The sequence below is a fragment of the Rhinoraja longicauda genome, chromosome 7 (genome assembly GCF_053455715.1).
Source record: "Rhinoraja longicauda isolate Sanriku21f chromosome 7, sRhiLon1.1, whole genome shotgun sequence".
NCBI classification, from domain to species: domain Eukaryota; kingdom Metazoa; phylum Chordata; class Chondrichthyes; order Rajiformes; family Arhynchobatidae; genus Rhinoraja; species Rhinoraja longicauda.
Window position 1 is genome coordinate 13,911,058 of NC_135959.1, and position 19,533 is coordinate 13,930,590.

The window sequence follows — 19,533 nt, forward strand, 5'->3', positions numbered from 1 at the left end:
GCATCTCGGGAGAGAAGGAATGGGCGACGTTTCGGGTCGAGACCCTTCTTCAGACTGAAGTTAATCAATGGGTTAAGTCCACAGTCAATATTCAAACATAATCCTTGTGCTTGGGGTTAGGGTACGAACTCGGTGCAATTGGCGGCAATGGTTTTAAAGGAGTCTTTTCAATGGGAGACTTTACAGGTAACTGTATCACTGGCTTTATCGGTGATTTTGCCACCAAACCTGAGGGCCCATGAGCTGGCATAAGGACCAACTCAGGGTCATCCTTCACCCCTGTAGTGTCCCCACTGGACCATAAGGTGACATCGGGAAAACCCGAGCATTCCTGCGAATATAGTTGGGATCCCGGGGAATGTTACGGAGGTTGAGCAAGTCCAGAAAGACATCGGTACCGGCTCTGCGGGACCTCTCCATAACTTGTTTGGCACTTTGGACAGCACATTCCGCCAGCCCATTAGATTGTGGGTATTCCGGGCTGCTGGTGATGTGTTGAAAATCCCAGCGCTTAGCAAAGTCCTTGAAACATTGACTGGTAAACTGACCAGCGTTATCCGACATAAGGGTGAAAGGTGCCCCATGAACCGAGAAGTGCCTCGCCAGTTTCTGCACCACCGCCGACGATGAGGGGGTTCTGAGTAAATCTATCTCAAACCATCCAGAGTAAAAATGCACCAAGATGAGGTGCTGCTCATCAAGCCAGTCAGAAATATCAGTGGCCACCATGGCTCACGACAAAAGCGGCTCCCTAGGCTGGTGTGGTGACCGGCTGTTGCATACTGCACACGACAGAACTCTGGCGTACATAATCAGTCACGGCTGGCCAGCAGAACATGCTCTTGGCTCGTTGGGCCGTTGCCTCTACACGGGATGCCCTCTGTGTATGGCATCAAAATAATCTTGACGTAGGGAGGTGGGAATCACTGCCTTGTGCCCTTTCACACTCTGAATCACAAGCTCGTCACGGACTGGAAAATAGGGTCGCACCGGAAGCGGGAGCTCATACTGCCTGTCTGGCCATTCACGTTGAATGACAGAGGCAAGTAACGTTAAAGTATCATCCTCTGCTCCCTCTAACTTCCTGTCTCCACCTATATCCTTCCTTTGTCCTGCCCCCCTGACATCAGTCTGAAGAAGGGTCTCGACCCGAAATGTCACCCATTCCTTCTCTCCTGAGATGCTGCCTAACCTGCTGAGTTACTCCAGCATTTTGTGAATAAATACCTTCGATTTGTACCAGCATCTGCAGTTACTTTCTTACATCCTGCACCAGTACTCCTAAGTCCCTTTGCACCTCCGATTTCTGGATTCTCTCCCCATTTAGAAAATAATTTATGCCATTATTCCTACTACCAAAATGCATGACTCCACACTTTGCTACACTATTTTCTATCTGCCCATTCTCCCAACCTATCCAAGTCCTTCTGCAGTCCCTGCTTTCTCTACACTAACTGCCCCTCCACCTATTTCCGTATCATCTACAAACTTAGCCACAAAGCCTTCAATCCCCTCCTCCAAATCATTAATTAATTAATTAAGACCAGCAGCCCCAGCACCGAGCCCTGTGGAACTCCGATAGTCACTGGCAGCCAACCAGAAAAAGCCCTCTTTATTGCCACTTTTTGCCTTCTGCAATCCATCCAACCTGATATCCAAGCTAGTATCTGCCCTTTGATACCATGGGCTGTCATCTTCCCTAGCAGCCTCCCACGTGGCACCTTATCAGAGGCTTTCTGAAAATCTAGGTATACAACATCTACTGACTGTACTTTGTCTGTCTTGCTATTTCCTACTTATAAGAATTCCAGCAAGTTTGTCAGGCAAGACCTCCCCTTCACAAAGCCTCCCCTTCACAATATCAATTATTAGGTTGCAATTGTGACCAAATTTTCATTGTGAAATGTCTTTGTAGAAGTGTATACAATTAAAAGAAATTATAGAAATATTAGTTCTGTTTTTGGAAAGTGTTGAGTACCTCATTTCCTCTTGAATGATAAAAAGCTTGAAAAAGCAGAAATGAAGCAAATTTTACAAATTCTGCTCTAGTTTCTGCAGTGTGGCCATGTTCCCAAGATCTCAGAAAAATATCAAAAGATCTGTAATTTCACGTTTTGATCTTCACAGCATAATATAGTACATAATAACTTTTGTTATATCAGGCTGTCGGGGGGGAGCAGGAATGGGGTCTGTTATTGCGTTATTGTTTGTCCATTATAACCGAGTAGATTATTATTGAGTCTGAAGAAGGGTCTCGACCCAAAACGCCACCCATTCCTTCCCTCCAGAGATGCTGCCTGTCCCGCTGAGTTACTCCAGCATTTTGTGTCTACCTTCGATGTAAAGCAGCATCTGCAGTTCGAAAGCAGAACTGTGGGACACAAAGGAGACACATGTGAGGCCCTCCTCTATGATAGAAGGGGGGGGGGGGGGGGGGAGAGAGGACACCCACGTTCCCTGAAGAATGAGGCCATCTCGGATGTCCTAATATGGAACCCCTCATCTTGGGAGCAGATGCAGCGGCAACGGAGGAATTGAGAGTAGGGAATAGCATCTTTGCAAGAGGCAGGGTTGGTGGTGAGCGTTTGGACTGGTAAAATTTAGATGTTTTTGATAAAATGTAAAGGTAATTAGCTTAGGTAGCTAAGGTTGGCATTTTTTTAATGCATTCAAATGTATCACCAGAAAATGCTGGAGTGACTCTCATCTCAAAATCTGAAGAAGAGCAGCCCCCGTCCCGGAAAGTCACCCATCCTTTCGCTCCAGAGATTCTGCCTGACCTGCTGAGTTACTCAAGCACTTTGTGTCTATCTTGCTGGAGTAACTCAGTGGGTCAGCAGCATGTTCTCCAGGGATTTGCCTGACCCTCTGAGTTACTCCAACACTAGTCTTTTTTGTAAACCAGCATCTGCAGTTCCTTGTTTCAACATAGGCTTAGATTTGGCATGTGAATGGCTGTTTACAATTAGACTATTCTGCAGAATAAGTAAACCAGGGGTCATTATTCCATGTTTTCCAAGAATGATAAAAAGACTTTTCAGCGTATTTTGGCCCCAAGTTATAGTATTTCGATGCATTGAGTGCATTAAATGCAAGCGAGTACCTTACTACTGAGTGAAAAATCCTTTAAAAACTTGGGCAAGTTTTTAAAAAAATAGCAAGGCAGGTCAAATTAAATTTTGAATGCCAGGGTTGAAAGTCATTGAATCTAGTGTTTTCTGAAGGACAATTTGTATAAAATATCACTTTTACTGAGAAATCATGCAGTGAGCAATTTTGCTTCTTTATAACAAAGTTCTGGAGCTGAGCCTCTTAATCCTAATGGGCCTTAACTGTGTGTCTGGTTTGGATCAGTGTACATTCTACTAAAACAGTCGGGGTTTGAGTCAGGTTGTGTTGTGTGTTATGCTGGGCCTGCTCAGCACCTAAAATAGTCAGTTGCAGCAATCACTCACACGCACAGATAGGCATTTAGACGTAATCAATCTGCCTCTCATTTTCAATCCCCTCCCTCACACCAGCTTCCTTGGCTTTTATAACAGAGCATGTGATAACATCATCATTAACTTCATTGCAAAATCCAATCCTTAGCATATCTAAACTTGCATGGAGCAGGGAACTTTAATGATATTCACAACATATTTGACATTGGTGTATTAATTCCTTTTTTAAAATGTGAGCAAAAAGCAAACTGCTGGTGGAACTCAGTGGGTCAGTCAGCATCTGTGGAGTGAAATAGACGAATAAAGTTTTGGGTCTGGACCCCAGTCTTTTTTATTTTGCTCAATATTCTCTGGATGCTTTCAAGGGAGAGCTAGATAGAGCCCTTAAAGAGAGCGGAGTCAGGGGGTATGGGGAGAAGACAGGAACGGGGTAGCGATTTAGATTTTTTAGATTTAGAGATACAGTGCGGAAACAGGCCCTTCGGCCCACCGAGTCCGTGCCGCCCAGCGATCCCCGCATATTAACACTATCCTACACACACTAGGGACATTTTTTACATTTACCCAGTCAATTAACCTACATACCTGTACGTCTTTGGAGTGTGGGAGGAAACCGAAGATCTCGGAGAAAACCCATGCAGGTCACGGGGAGAACGTACAGACGGCGCCCGTAGTCAGGATCGAACCTGAGTCTCCGGCGCTGTAAGGCAGCAACTCTACCGCTGCGCCACCGTGCCGCACGATTGTGAATGATCAGCCATGATCACATTGAATGGTGGTGCTGGCTCGAAGGGCCGAATGGCCTATTCATGCACCTATTGTCTATTCCGGCATGTGCAAACTCGTCCTTCTGTGTAGAAAGGAACTGCAGATGCTGGTTTATACCGAAGATAGTCACAAAGTGCTGGAATAACTCAGCTGGTCAGGCGGAATCCTCCTTCTGTATCTTAAATGGGGAAACCCCTTAATCATAGTCTGTGGCTCTTGTTCTTAAATCGGTATATAGATTCCTAGAAAAGTGATCCATTGCCACCAGAATACCAGACCTTAAAGTGAGAAAAGAATAAATTGCATGCAAATATATATCGCCTCCGACAAGATCAGACTTTTCAGAGACTCGAGACTTAAGTTGCAAGATGGCGATGAAACATGGCGACTCTATTCCTAGTGCCCCAGAAGCAGATCTACTTATCGTTTCACACTTTCATTTGCTTATGATTATACTCGTATATAGCATGATTTAACTTTTCACTGTATCTCGGTATATGTGTCAATAATAAATTGAACTGGAGTCCCCACCAAATGGAAATTCGTTCTCAACATTTTGCCTAGATGTGATGGCAATACATATTTACAATGTAGGCTTTAATAATTGGAATGCGATCATTGGAGGTTATTATTGCTATATTTAGTTTATAATAACACAATTCATTGTATGCATATCTGAAAGCTAACATGCACGTGCAACGGGCAAATGGGACTTTAGCGTTTTATTACAGGAAGTTTGGATTACACAAGTAAAGATGTCTTGGTACAATTATATGTGGTTCCAGTGAGACCACAAATGCAGCATGGAGTTCAATTTTCGTCCCCTTTGGTGTACAGGGAGTTCAGAGACAATCCACCCAGAACAGTTTCTGAAGAGCCGAAAGATTAAATAGGCTAGGTCTGCATATTTTGGAGTTTAGAAAAATAAGCGATGACCTTATTAAAGAGTATAAAATTCTTTGAGGTTAGAAATGAACAGGATAGAAATGGAAAGTGTCATTCCTTTGGCTGAGTAGTTTAGATCCAGGGGGTTACTTTTAGAAGAAGGGTTAGACCTTATCTGTAGCCATGTCTTTCGAAGCTACTTTTTCCTCAGAGGCCACATTTTGTCTTAACCATTTCTTGTGTATTCTGCACATTTCATTTGTCTCGCACTGAAGTGAACCATGGACCATTGAAATTTACTTTGCATTTTGTCTGCAGGTATTACTTATTTCTTTGTTACTAAGAACTATTGACTGGCTTTCTGTTACAAGATTTGGTTGACATTAGACCAAGGAAAGTCTCATTGCATCGATGCTATCAATCCCTCCTGTTTGACACAGTGAAATTGTTTCTCATTCTCCCACATTCCAGCACCATACTCTCATTCCTGGAATCAAGCTGGTGAAAATAGGGCAGTCAAAATCTCTTAGTGCAACTATTGTTTAACAAAAATAAGCAAATCTCAAATTGTAATGAAGTATCAGAAAATTAAGTTAATCTGACAAAAGTCTCACCCTTCTCACGATCTCATAACTGCTCATGTGCTTGATAAAACTTTTTCATTCTCCGCTGTTGTTTGGTTTTTGAAATTACACTGCTTACTTTAGGTCTTTATCTATTCAGTTGAACCTACTTGTGTACTTTCACTGCCTTTTATAGTTCACAGAAAATTGCCTCCAGTAGTCTTTAAGAACCTATCTTGACTTCCTCTAATTTATCATCTACATTGCAGCCTTGGGCCTACTCTTCCACCCACTAATGCTGACTGCATCTTGCCTCAAGTCGTCTACTGAAACCATTGTCTACTACTTTTACCATTGTAGATGATGGTTTGCTTGCTTACATTTTTCCCCAAGGTTCACCTTCTATAAGGTTGTGGTCAACCAAATCTTGTAATTTAATATCTTAAATTCCAATGTTTCGTTCACACATTGCATTTCTGTGCTCATCCCTTGATTCACTTTTGATCATAAAACGGCTTAGTTTAAAGATAAATTCTTCCATAGCCTTGACCCATGAATCTTCTGCAGCCCTACGAACCATACCAAGGCTCTGTGCTCTGATATTCCCTTTTAAGATTCTTAAAATGTACCTGTTTAATTAAACTTTTGTCCTGTGTACTATTATCTCCTTTTAATGGTATGGTATCACATTTTGTTGCCCTTGGTTGTTTCCTGTGAAAGGTGCTTTGATAAAACAGGTTTTTGTGCAGCAAACAAAATGTTAATCTGAATTGAGATTGAGTGCAGTTTGAAGAGTAAAGAACACTTTTCAATGTAAAGTTAATTTTCTACATAGTGTATATTCTGTGAGGAAGAATCTTCAGAAGACATGTTGATATGGCTATCAGTGTGAGCAGTATTTTGTGTGAGCCATTGTGCTTGTGTCCAAGGTGAACAACAAGATAAAATATAGCAATTGTTGGTGTAGGTGTCCACTTTTTCAAAGTCGATTGCTAGCAAACAACTGTGTCGTGTTGTTGATCAAGCTTCGGTCTGCCCGAGAATTCTCAGTGTATCTCTTAGACATGGGGGATAGAGATGTGGAATAACATGTTTTAACTGATAAACATTTTGCATGTGATGAAATAAAGATAGAAACTAGAATATTGTGAAGATTTTGAAAGAAAGACAATTGTATTTTGAAGTGTATATCTGAATTACTATAACTTATTTAAGGCTAGAGAGCTCGGCATGAAAAAAAAATCACCATGCATAATAAAGCATAGCATTTTAACAGTGATCTACAGTGAGGTTGGTTTGTAAATGCTTGAAATTCATCAAAACACTGGTTACCTTTAGTCTGCAAATGTCTGGATTAGTGCTAAATTATTAGCAACTTCAGGATTTCTCAATGTACAAAAATCATTGCATCACCATGTAATGTTTGCAAACATTGGAGATTATTCCAACAATTGAACAGAGTCCTTCACCTGACATAATTAGGTGGTCGTCTTGGCTCAGTCATGAGCTTCCATTAAGAGTCTACGGTTCACAGTTGCATTTCCTCTCCGTAACCTGAGCACAAAACTTTGTGTAGTAGGGTTTAATGCTATCAAAGGAGGAAGTAAATGTAATAGTGAAGCGATCCTTTCATATCTTGGCAGGAAGCAAAATTTACACCAGGGTTCAAGTATATCACAGAGCATTTCTTCGTTCACAAAACCCTTCTTCTGTGTCTTAATTTGAAGAATGCTAACATTCTTATTACATAATTAATATTGGCAGCATGGTAAAACTAATCCAGAATTACATCTGCAGACAGTTTTCTAATTGATCCAGGGATAATCCTGTTGGAATCTTAGTCAAAAGTAGATATAGAATGTATCAATTTTGATATGTACATTCATCGGAGTATATGGAAAAACCAAATGCATTTTCTGTATGAAGTGACTAAATGGGATTCAGGAGTGCATGTATATTTGCCATTTAACTATTCAAGTTAACACCTGCTGAAATGATAGTTTTACTTTGGCAAACTGAATTTTTAAAAAAACAAGCAGGAAAAATAACTTCTTCAAACTTAAAAGGCGTCCAGTATGCTAGTGTTGTAGCCTGTGCCAAAGAACAATCTATTAGCACACCTGGCCTCCAGAATACATGTTCAAGCCAAGAATTTAAATGATCTTAATGTAGGACAAGCTGGGTCATTTACTGCCACGCTCAGCATAGCAGAACTGTATTTGAGGAAGGTATACTGGTACTGATATTAAAAATCATTTTATAGAAAAGGCTGACATTATCAAATGAGAGGAGCAAATTTAAGACCTTGCAGCACTGATTCTAAATTTTGTTTGTTTAATTTGAATGAATGTTAGGGTAAGTGTCTCACATTTTAAAATGTACTGTGGGTGTATTACTTTCTTCTATTTCTCTCTTTTCTACTTCTTTATAAATATATATTAATGTATAACTTTTCAATGGAAAGCAGAATTGATCTTGGGACTCCTGCCAATGGTGTTTTTTGAGCAAGATGCTGAAAATTGAGCACAGCCTGCCTTAACCTCTCGAGTTTTTTTAAAATAGAAGCGTGGAAATTCTCCATGCATATCAGGCGTACTCCTTGCTTACACTGCCAATTCCCTCCCCCACCCAGAAGATGCTCAGCTCAAATTGGAATCTCTTGCAGGGCTACCTAATGAGTCCTAATTTATGTGATGAGCTTGGAGGTTGCTGAACTGTAAATTAAAAGAATATTCACGTACAAATATGTAACCTTCCGTTTCGAGGCTGTGGATAATGGCTAACTTGTCTAACATGATGGTAGACACAAAATGCTGGAGTAACTCGGCGGGATAGGCAGCATCTCTGGAGAAAAGGGTTTGGCGCAATATTTCGGTTCGGGACCCTTCTTCAGACTGCTACTGACATGATAATGGATTTCATTTGCAGTGAAGAACGGTCTCGACCCAAAACATCACCCATTCCTTCGCTCTAGAGATGCTGCCTGACCTGCTGAGTTACTCCAGCATTTTAGGTCTACCTTCATTTGCAATGAGTTCGGGTTTGTTTTGGTTTACGACGTCGCTAAATTGGGAGGGATGACAGGCTTAAAGTTCCATATGTTGAGTTTAAGACAACTAGTGCATGTCTGAAACTGAACTGGACTATTCAGTCTTGGTGTCGCATTTGACCTGACCTGAACTGCCTGCCTATTTCCACCTTCGCAACCTTTAGCTTTGAGTTGTTCATCTGTTGAAAACTTCATTTGTGTGTTATTTATCTCACAACTTGGCTGTTCTTCCCTGGATTAGGGCACAACTTCAATTTGGGCATCTAAGCATCCTCGAGTTCAGGTGGTGGTTGTATCTTCAGCGATGAAGACCTTGATCTCTGAAATTACCTGTTGGCAGCGACGTCCGTACACTTCACCTCCACACCACCTCTTAAATCTTTGGTCATGATGTAAAATATCTCCCATGTACCTTAGCATCACTTTCTTGTCGTAATATTCCTGTGCAGCCCATTGGGCTATTTAATGACAATCTGATTTTCTAATTTTATGGTTTGGTTTTCAAGGAAAAATAATAATTTGGTCTGACGAAACTAAAACTGGCACATTTTTGTGTACTATTGTATGCGATAATATTTTGAACAGCATGGTGCATGGTGATCGGGGAGGTGGGGGATGGGTACTTTAACTTTAGGTTAAAGTTAGACTTTAACCTAACTTTGACAGGTTAAAGTCAACGTTGACGTCTTAGGAGCAGCAGTGATATTTCATTTTGAAATGCTGCGTTTATTACATTAACCTTTCAGAAGTAAAAAGAGCTCATTGCATTTGGTTGGAAAAAAAACTGCCAAATTATACGTTGTAAAAGCAAGTGGTGGAGGATAAGTCTGGTTCGAAGCACCGCATATAAGGCAGTGGTTATTTATATGTGCTGTAGGAAAATAACTGCAGATGGTGGTACAAATCGAAGGTATCACAAAATGCTGGAGTAACTCAGCGGGTCAGGCAGCATCTCTGGAGAGAAGGAATGGGTGACGTTTCGGGTCGAGGCCCTTTTTCATACTGATGTCGGGGTGGGCGGGACAAAGAAAGGATATAGGTAGAGACAGGAACTACAGTGGGAGAACTTGGAAGGGGGAGCGGAAGGGATGGACAGAGGAACTATCTAAAGTTAGAGAAGTCAATGTTCATACTGCTGGGCTGTAAGCTGCCCAAGTAAAATATGAGGTGCTGTTCCTCCAATTTGCGATGGGCCTGACTATGACACTGGAGGAGGCCCATGACAGAAAGGTCAGACTGTGGGAGTGGGAGGGGGAGTTGAAGTGCTCAGCCACCGGGAGATCATGTGCTTATCACCCAAAGACACCATTTAATTTTGGTTGATTTAGTTTAATTTGGATGTTTTATAAGACATGTTAGTTTTACTTTTCATGACCTAATCTAGAAAATATTCAGTTTCCCAAATAATTGAACTTCCCAGTCCTAGTGGTTCTAAAGTTAACTATCGGAATTCAGCTAATTTCAGGTAATTATGTCCTGGATTTGCACCATCATGGCAATCCACTGATGAAGTAACATCCAGGTGTGGTACATGAACGTAGACACAAAATGCATCTCTGGAGAGAAGGAATGGGTGACGTTTCAGGTCGCGACCCTTCTTCAGAGGAATCCCTGTTGATTTGATTAGAAAGAAAAATGTAGGTTCGGTTAGGTTTTCACATTTTTACTTAATTTTAATGCATGTTTTTTAGTGGGTATTTTTACTTGATGGTTGAAATGATTGACTCCACTCCTACTGTTCTCTCGTGTCGGAATCTATTTGGGTATTCTGGAGCCGGACTCTGCGATGTTTGCTTAAACCCAGTTGACACTCACACCTTGGTGCATCTCAGTGCACAACTCTAGGATTGAGGTGCCCAGGGCACTTGTACCTCTACATCTGTAGAAGATCAGTGCAACTGTGAGCATGTGAAGGAGTATGGTGTTACGTTTGTGGGCTGGCCTGCAGCAAGTACATTTTTGACCCATTGTATTGAAAGATATTAAATCGTTTGATCAAAACAGTATTCGACTGTCAAGTAAACACAATTTCAGTTTCTGTCATTTGTATGCTAAAGCAATTGTATAAAATTGCATACTAATTGCTTCTATTTTCACAGGCCAGTGGGAATGCCAAAAATGGAAAAAGTATACTTACACAACCCCAGCACAGAAGAAACAATCATATTAGTATCAATATCAGCAACAACATCGCACTTTCATGCATCATTTTTTCAAAATAGGGTAAGAATTCTATTTGCAATTATTAAAATGGATGTAAGATGTCTTCTGTAATATGCACATAAATGGAAACATTTAGATTTTTGTTTTGTGATGGTCTGCAAGTAGCATGTATGGTGTAAATCACTTGGATTAACAGCAATCAAAATCTTTGGAGATGAAATCTATCCTTTGTCACAAGCGTTAATTGTGCAGTGTAGTAGAATGGAACCGAATTGTGGCAATAACGTGCAACGGGTAGCAGCTATTACATTGATCATGCATCTTAAACTGAAGGAGATAGATTTCTACCGCTTTTCCGCAGGTATGGACAATCCATGGTGGATGGGTTGCTGTACATATTTTATCTTAAAATGTTATGGCAAATGTGCTTTAGCACTTCACTATTAACATCAGGTATTAAAATTGATTAGATTTTGTCTTGGGTCAGCTTAACAAAGTTAGCAATCTGATTACATAAATGAAAATAAAATCAAAACTCGGATGCTGGAATCTTTAAAGGAAAATGTTAGAAATATTCATCAGGTCAGGCTGCATCGTAGGAAGAGAACGGGGTGAAGATTTTGGGGGTGGAAACCCTTTCTGGGAATTGCAAGAACTTGAAATGTTGGCTGTTTCCCTTCCCACAAATGCAGCATGACTTGTGGAGTATTTCCAGTATTTTCTGTTTGTGTTGAATGTAGTTATATAAGCAATTTTTAAAAAGTGGGGTAGTCCATCCCTGAAATCACTCAGCATGTCAGGCTGCATCTGAGGTAGCGGTTCTGATAAAATGTTATTGGTTGCCACAGTTCTGTGAAACATGCTGAACATTTCTAGCATTTCTCGGGTTCAAATTTTCAGTCTGAACTATATTGGTTAAGTTCTTCCAGCTTCCTGGCCAATTTTTATTTTATCATTAAAATAAATGATTTGATCATTAGTATGTGTCTATTTGTGTATCCTTGCTTGTTTGCAAGATAGGTAATTAAAGGGGAATGAAGTTTATACAACATGGCCTAAGTTGTAGTGCCACTCACATTTTCAATCTTTCAATTTCCAGTGTATCTGTACACTGGATGGCTCAATTGTAAACATGTATTGTCTTTCCACCGAATGGATAGCATGCAACAAAAGCTTTTCGGTGCACTTGTCATTAAACTAAACTCAAACTCATTTTGGAGGGCTTTAGTAAAATATGGAGAGGGGGATTAAAGCTAATGTAATTGTCCACATGTGAAGTGAAATGACTTGATGGAACAAATCATTATAAATTTAACATGGGACAGGAGATGGGAAAATGGAGCTTTGCAGATTAATTTAACATTTTGTGTTGCTTTGTACCTGTAACAATACTTGATCACAATGCAATAAAAGGTCAGTACTACTTTGTTTAAGAATTTTGAAGAAATATTTGAAGAGGCAAATCTGCATGGATATAATGCCATTCTGCCATAACTTAACTTGCATCAGGATATCTCTATGCCTACTGAACTACATTTGTTATTGGTTAAGTCACCTTTAATTAAATTTTTTGCTTTGTATGGAGATCCCTCCTTGGCCTCCCTCAATTCCGCTCACCCCAACCCCATCCCTACACCCTTCAGTGATGTGTTCTCTAATTCCCATTATTACTCATTAGTAACCGTACTTTTAGGTGGGAAGTCCCTAAGCTTTGGAATTCCCTCAATAAAACTTCTAAATTTCTCCTTAAATCCTAACCAAGACCACGATTTTGGACATCTGCCCTAATACCACCTTGTGTGTCAACTTTAGTTAACTATCCTGTGAACCTTTACACTGTGCAAAATGGTTGTGATGAGTTTTGTGCACCTCTAGTGAAGAACATTGCATGGTAGAATTACCAGTACTGAGCTGTAATCCAGTAAGGCATAATACTTTGAAATGTATAAAAAGATTGTTCTAGTTTGAACATCGAGGGAGTACGTTTTGGGGCAAATGGTCGGTCTGGTAAATCACATTTTAGATAATATTTTGCATTAGTGAAGTGTTGACACTGGCACAAATTTTAAATCAATTTTATCTTGAAAGTTACATCTGAATATATGCAACATTGGACTATCAACATTTACAGCGTTTAATGTTGTTCCACTAACCTTCAGCATTATAATTTCGAACTGTAAAATAATTTAAAGTTATCCTTCAAGTGGGTAATGGGTATTTGGAAGTTTTGATGGTGCCTCGATTGTCTATGTTAAGATGACAATATTAAAAGATCAATTGTGAAATTGCTTGCAGTGCAGTTAACACACCATAGTTCTTCAGAATGCATGTAAAATTGGGAGGGGGGGGGGGGGAGGGGGATGAATTGGATTTCCATAATTTATAGAAACTGCTTGATTTTCATGTTCCATCAGTTTATAATGGCAGACACTTCTCGTGTGTTTCTTGCCAGACCATACTGCTGCCGGGATTTTATTCCTCCACCTCCTGACCTGATAAGCATTTGTACTTGAAGTATAGGAATATTACAGCAATATTATATATTCTTGGCTGTTAAGGTTGATGTGGCATTGTTCTGTGCTTGTGTGTGTAGTGCCAATGCTGTTATATTTGAAATAAGAAGGGTGCAAAATTGTATTATTTTCAAACTTCCTGCCAGTCATAAACTCTTCTCTACATTGATACTTTGAAACATAATGCCGAGAGCTCGGACAAAATGGCAAATTCTAATTATAACTGGATTTGGCTACCACAGGCTTGCCTGATGCCAGACTGATTATCTGTCCAATTAACTATATCTGCTATTGTTACACAAGATGTAAACTAAATTAACATTTTGCTTTCCTTTGCTGCCCAGATAATCCCACCAGGAGGAAACACATCTTTTGATGTAGTGTTTCTTGCAAGAGTAGTGGGAAACGTAGAAAATACTTTATTTATTAATACATCTCTTCATGGGGTATTTACGTACCAGGTAAGAAAACCCAAAATTCTATGACTCAAACGATATTACGAACAAAAATGAGAGTCTTAACTAAAATACCTTTTTTTTAAGAATGCTTAAGGTTGAGAAACCTGTCTCCATGAATTTCTCTTTTTAGGGTAGACTAATCTACATTGCAACTCTATTGTTTGCTGATGCAGGCTAGGGATCTCAGTGGTTCATGTTTAATTTTCTTGGTTCCCTCCTGTGTCCCATAGCTTGTTACAATCACCCCCATCCACAGACTTCAGAACTCACAACCTGTTCAAATCCCACTTGTGCTTTTCTATTCAAACTTGTTGAGCGTCAGCCAGGCACAGCAAAAATAGTTTGACCTTTAGGCAAATTCAGTCATTAACTTCTGGCATCGCTTGTAAAAGAGTTTTATCTTCCCTTGGTGTGCCCTTCAGTGAGTTGAAAGAGGAGGCAGTTTTTATTTACCTATCTTCAGAAGTGACTCTCTCAATGTTATTCGTATTAAAACTGTAGTGTGGTTGAGTGAGGTATTTTGTCTAAAGTTAACACATCTTTATTGACTGTTAAATGTATTGATCTTTGACATTTTTATAAACTGCATCCTTGTAATTTCTATTACAGGTGTTTGGTGTTGGAATACCTAATCCTTACCGTTTGCGCCCATTTATAGGGGCAAGAGTTCCTGTAAATAGCAGTTTTTCACCTTTAATAAATATACACAACCCTCACAGTGAACCTTTACAGGTAAGTTGCTTTTTAACTGAAAACCGTATACTAGTATTATTATAAGAAAATAACTGCAGATGCTGGTACAAATCGATTTATTCACAAAATGCTGGAGTAACTCAGCAGGTCAGGCAGCATCTCGGGAGAGAAGGAATGGGTGACGTTTCGGGTCAAGACCCTTCTTCAGACATAATACTAGTATTATTATCCTGATCTGAAGTCTTGAAGTAACCACTCTAGAAGACTAGACATTATTAGATTCTCAAGAGGGAAAAAACAATATGGACTGAACTGTCTCTGCAGCAGGAGTGATGTCTCCTTAATTTAAAACAAAATCTTATCAAAAACTTTCACGCAAACTTACGATTTTTATTGCAGTGACTTTATGGGAGAATGATCTAGAAAGGATCTAATTTAAATGTTGAATTAAAACAGCCACTCTTGTCACCTAAAACAATCCTTTATTTCATTTCATTTTTTAATCCATAAAAAAACTAAAAATTTATACAATTCAAAAGTGGCATTTGTTCAGACATTGAAAGAAATGTCTTGGTATTTTAAAAAATCTTGCTGTTTGAAGTTGTAAATAGTTGAGTTTGCAGTTGTGTAAAATTGCAAATATAAACTTTGTAATTTAAAAAAAAAGTAATTTAATTGCAATGATTAGCTAAATGATCTGACTGAATAGCAATGAAAGGGATGCAGTGGTGCAGCTAGTAAAGCTGCTACATCAGAGCTCCAATGACCCAGGTTTAATCCTGAACTCTGGTGCAGAATTTGCACATTCTCCCAGTGACTGTGTAGGTTTCTTTTGGGTGCTCTGGGGTTTGCCCAAATTCTAAAGATTTGGTTTGGTAAGTTAATTAACCATTGATAGCTGCCCTTAATATATGAGCAATTGTTAGAATCTGGCTGGAGCTGAAGGGAGGAAAAAATAAAGTGAAAGTTACGTGGGATTAGTATAACTGGGTGCACCCTGGTTAGTATAGACCTGGTGGGCATTTTTTTAAAGATGTGGATGACTTTGAGCAGTTGTAATGCATCAACGTTTTACATGCCAAAAGTTTGCTATGACTCTGATTATTTTTATCCTAAGCTAATGCCATTCATACACCTTTCTGCAATGCCCCCTCACTCCCTCCCTACCCCTCTCAAAAGAAAATCAATATTTATTTTTCTAGTCACTTGTACATAGGATTTTTGTTTTGTATTGATTTGGTGAAAAACAAAAACAGCATAACTGTTTTGAGGTGACATCAAATATAACTATTGGCTGGCAAATTTGAGACAATTCCTTAGCACTTAAAACTCCCAGCCATGAAGACAGGTAACCAACTAACCTTTCCAGAAAGGTTAGTATGAAATCCACTCTGATGATTGGAACTGAGTTTTAAAATTTAGAAAATAAATTTGGGCTCACAGGCCAAGAAGTGTGCTAATAACAAAATTAAGCATTGAAAATATTTCATTACTGAATGAAAATATATAACTATTCACAATAGCTGGAGGACCTTGGGGTTTTCGAATTTACAAGTCAAATCTGCTCAGCCTCCATCCAGTCCATCTTCATGGTGTCTTGCATCAGGAAGGCTGGAAGTATTGTCGAGGATGCTTGTGACTCGGGCCATTCCTTTCCTCCTACCTTTTGGGAGAAGATACAGGAGCTTGAAAGCTCAGATGTGCAGTCTTCAGCGTGGCTGCTATCCAACTCCCAAACCAATCACCTCTTTCACATCTCATGGGCTGAGGTGCTACAATGTATTCTTAACTCTACCCCATTTGGTTATTCTATTGTTGTACTTTAATATTCTTCTGCAATACTTGGATTTTGCACCATTCTGCTCTCTGATTGTTGTTACATTCATCATTACAGTATGTACACCATTTACTCTGAACCTTGTGAACAAGAAATTTCACTGCACCCTGGTGGAAATGGCACCCTGGTGGATTGTGAAAATGTTTGAAAAGCCTAAAACTTGAATTTCAAAGACATAAAATGCAGCGAGAACCTCAAAGAAAATAAGTTTCATGTACTGGAGAGTTTCATTACTTGTTTGCTAAAATATAGAAAACAAAGTAAATATTATTCAAGAACACGGTTAGGAATATTGACAGAAATTGCTATGTTTAGAATGAATTACAGTGCCCTCCATAATGTTTGGGACATAGACGCGTTTATTTATTTGCCTCTGTACTCCGCAATTTGAGATTTGTAATAGAAAAAAAACTACAAGTGGTTAAAGTGCACATTGTCACATTTTAATAAAGGCCATTTTTATACATTTTGGTTTCACCATATAGAAATTACAGCAGTGTTTATACATAGTCCTCCCCATTTCAGAGCGCCATAATGTTTGGGACACAGCAATGTCATGTAAATGAAAGTAGTCATGTTTGGTATTTTGTTGCGTATCCTTTGCATGCAATGACTGCTTGAAGTCTGCGATTCATGGACATCACCAGTTGCTGGGTGTCATCTCTGGTGATGATCTGCCAGGCCTGTATTGCAGCCATCTTTAGCTTATGCTTGTTTTGGGGGCTAGTCCCCTTCAGTTTTCTCTTCAGCATATAAAAGGCATGCTCAATTGGGTTTGAATCAGGTGATTGACTTGGCCACTCAAGATTTGACCATTTTTTAGCTTTGAAAAACCCCTTTGTTGCTTTAGCAGTATGTTTGGGAACATTGTCTTGCTGTAGAATGAACTGCTGGCCAATGAGTTTTGAGGCATTTGTTTGAACTTGAGCAGATAGGATGTGTCTATAAACTTCAGAATTTATTATGCTACAACCATCAGCAGTTGTATCATCAATGAAGATAAGTGAGCCAGTACCGTCAGCAGCCGTACATGCCCAGGCCATAACACTCCCACCACCTTGTTTCACAGATGAGGTGGTATGCTTTAGATCTTGGGCAGTTCCTTCTCTCCTCCGTACTTTGCTCTTGCCATCACTCTTCTTTCGTGTCCATCATCCATGTTTCAAATGTTACATCACTGTCATTGTCCATCCTGAAAAGGGCGCAAGCTTCCGGTGACAATCAGTGGGAGCCATTACTTGTACAATACTCTGATAGAAGTTAATCTTCGTCTCCTCTGTCCACAAGGCCTTTTTCCAGAACTGTGGTTGCTCTTTTAAGTACTTCTTGGCAAACTGTAACCTGCCCATCCTATTTTTGCAGCTAACAAGTGGTTTGCATCTTGTGGTGTAGCCTGTCTGTCAGACAGGTGTTTGGGCATTTTTCTTTATTCCCGAGAGAATTCTTCTGTCATCAGCAGTGGAGGTCTTCCTTGGCCTGCCAGTCCCTTTGCGATTAGTAAGCTCACCAGTGCTCTCTTTCTTCTTAATGATGTTCCAAACAGTTGATGATGTATCAAACTGTTTTATTCTTGTTTCTCAGTCTCATAATGGCTTCTTTGACTTTCATTAGCACAACTTTGGGCCTCATGTTGATAAATAGAAATAAAAGTTTCCAAAGGTGATGGAAAGACTGGAGGAAAGACTAGGTGCTGAGAGCTCTCTTATACCTGCATTAAGGAGGCATTTAAACACACCTGAGCAATTACAAACACCTGTGAAGTCATGTATCCCTAACATTATGGTGCCACTGAAACGGGAGAACTATGTATAAACACAGCAATAATTTCTACATGGTAAAACCAAAATGTATAAAAAATACTCTATAATAAAATCTGACAATGTGCACTTTAACCACATGTGATTTTTTTTTCTATTACAATAGACAATAGACAATAGGTGCAGGAGTAGGCCATTCAGCCCTTCGAGCCAGCACCGCCATTCAATGCGATCATGGCTGATCACTCTCAATCAGTACCCCGTTCCTGCCTTCTCCCCATACCCCCTCACTCCGCTATCCTTAAGAGCTCTATCCAGCTCTCTCTTGAAAGCATCCAACGAACTGGCCTCCACTGCCTTCTGAGGCAGAGAATTCCACACCTTCACCACTCTCTGACTGAAATCTCAAATTGTGGAGCACAGAGGCAAATAAATAAATAAATGATAGGTTTTTGTCCCAAATATTAGGGAGGGCACTGTGTACTCCATTCTTTGTTGAAATGTGCAAATGCAATTCTGACTTTTGTGGCTTTACTTTGGGAGAATCCTATCAATGAGTTATCTGAAATAATTGGAGCATTTTCATTGAAGCTTTTGAATGTTTATTTCATCTCAGTTGTTAAGATGTGGTGCAGGTGATTTTATTTCTCACTGGAAATTGTTGACATTATGATTTTGTCAACAGTTACAAGTAAGCACAATGTTTCCTTTATACTCTCCAATATTGCATCTGACGTTTGATGGGTAAAGGCAACGTTCTAGATGCACAGTTTTTGAGTAACTCATAGGTTCAGATCCACTTCTTGATTTCTTTTGTTCGGACTCTCAATGTTATCTGCTGAGGTAATGCAAGTGTTGGAAACAAAATGCTGTAAATATGCAGGCAGCAGCACATCAAGAAAAACCGTTGATGTCTATGCATCAACTGTACGCCCACACACTCTCAGAAGACCTCTCACCATTTCTGTTTTTTACATTAGATTGATTTTGAGTTGGAAGAAACTAATTTTATTAATGGCCACATTTTGAACTCATTGGTTTTCCTGGAATTTTCCACCATGTATTAAAATATATTTATTTCAAAATTCATACGTTGTAGGTCATGAATTAAAGTGATAAGTTAAAAGAATTTTCTATGGGAAGACATGGGCGGCAAGGTGGCACAGCGGTAGTGCTGCTGCCTGCTAGCACTTACAGCACCCGAGACCCAGGTTCAATCCCGACTATGCGTGGTGTCTGTACTGAGTTTGCACGTTCACCCCATGACCATGTGGATTTTCTCTGAGATTTTCGCTTTCCTCCCACACTCAAGTGGAACAGGTTTGAAGGTTAATTGACTTGGTATAAATGTAAATTGTCCCTAGTGTGTGTAGGATAATGTTAATGTGCGGGGATCACGGGCCT

At 39.8% G+C, this 19,533-nt stretch overlaps 1 protein-coding gene across 2 annotated transcripts in view; it reads left to right on the forward strand.

Annotated features, from left to right (window-relative positions):
• The window catches only part of tmem131 (transmembrane protein 131), a 157,661-nt gene that overhangs the window by 82,453 nt on the left and 55,675 nt on the right, over positions 1-19,533 (forward strand). For both annotated transcript variants that reach the window (XM_078402120.1, XM_078402121.1), the window contains exons 5-7: positions 10,808-10,931; positions 13,729-13,845; positions 14,452-14,574. In XM_078402120.1, coding sequence (XP_078258246.1) covers positions 10,808-10,931; positions 13,729-13,845; positions 14,452-14,574 — 364 coding nt within the window. The remainder of the gene's footprint in view (positions 1-10,807; positions 10,932-13,728; positions 13,846-14,451; positions 14,575-19,533) is intronic.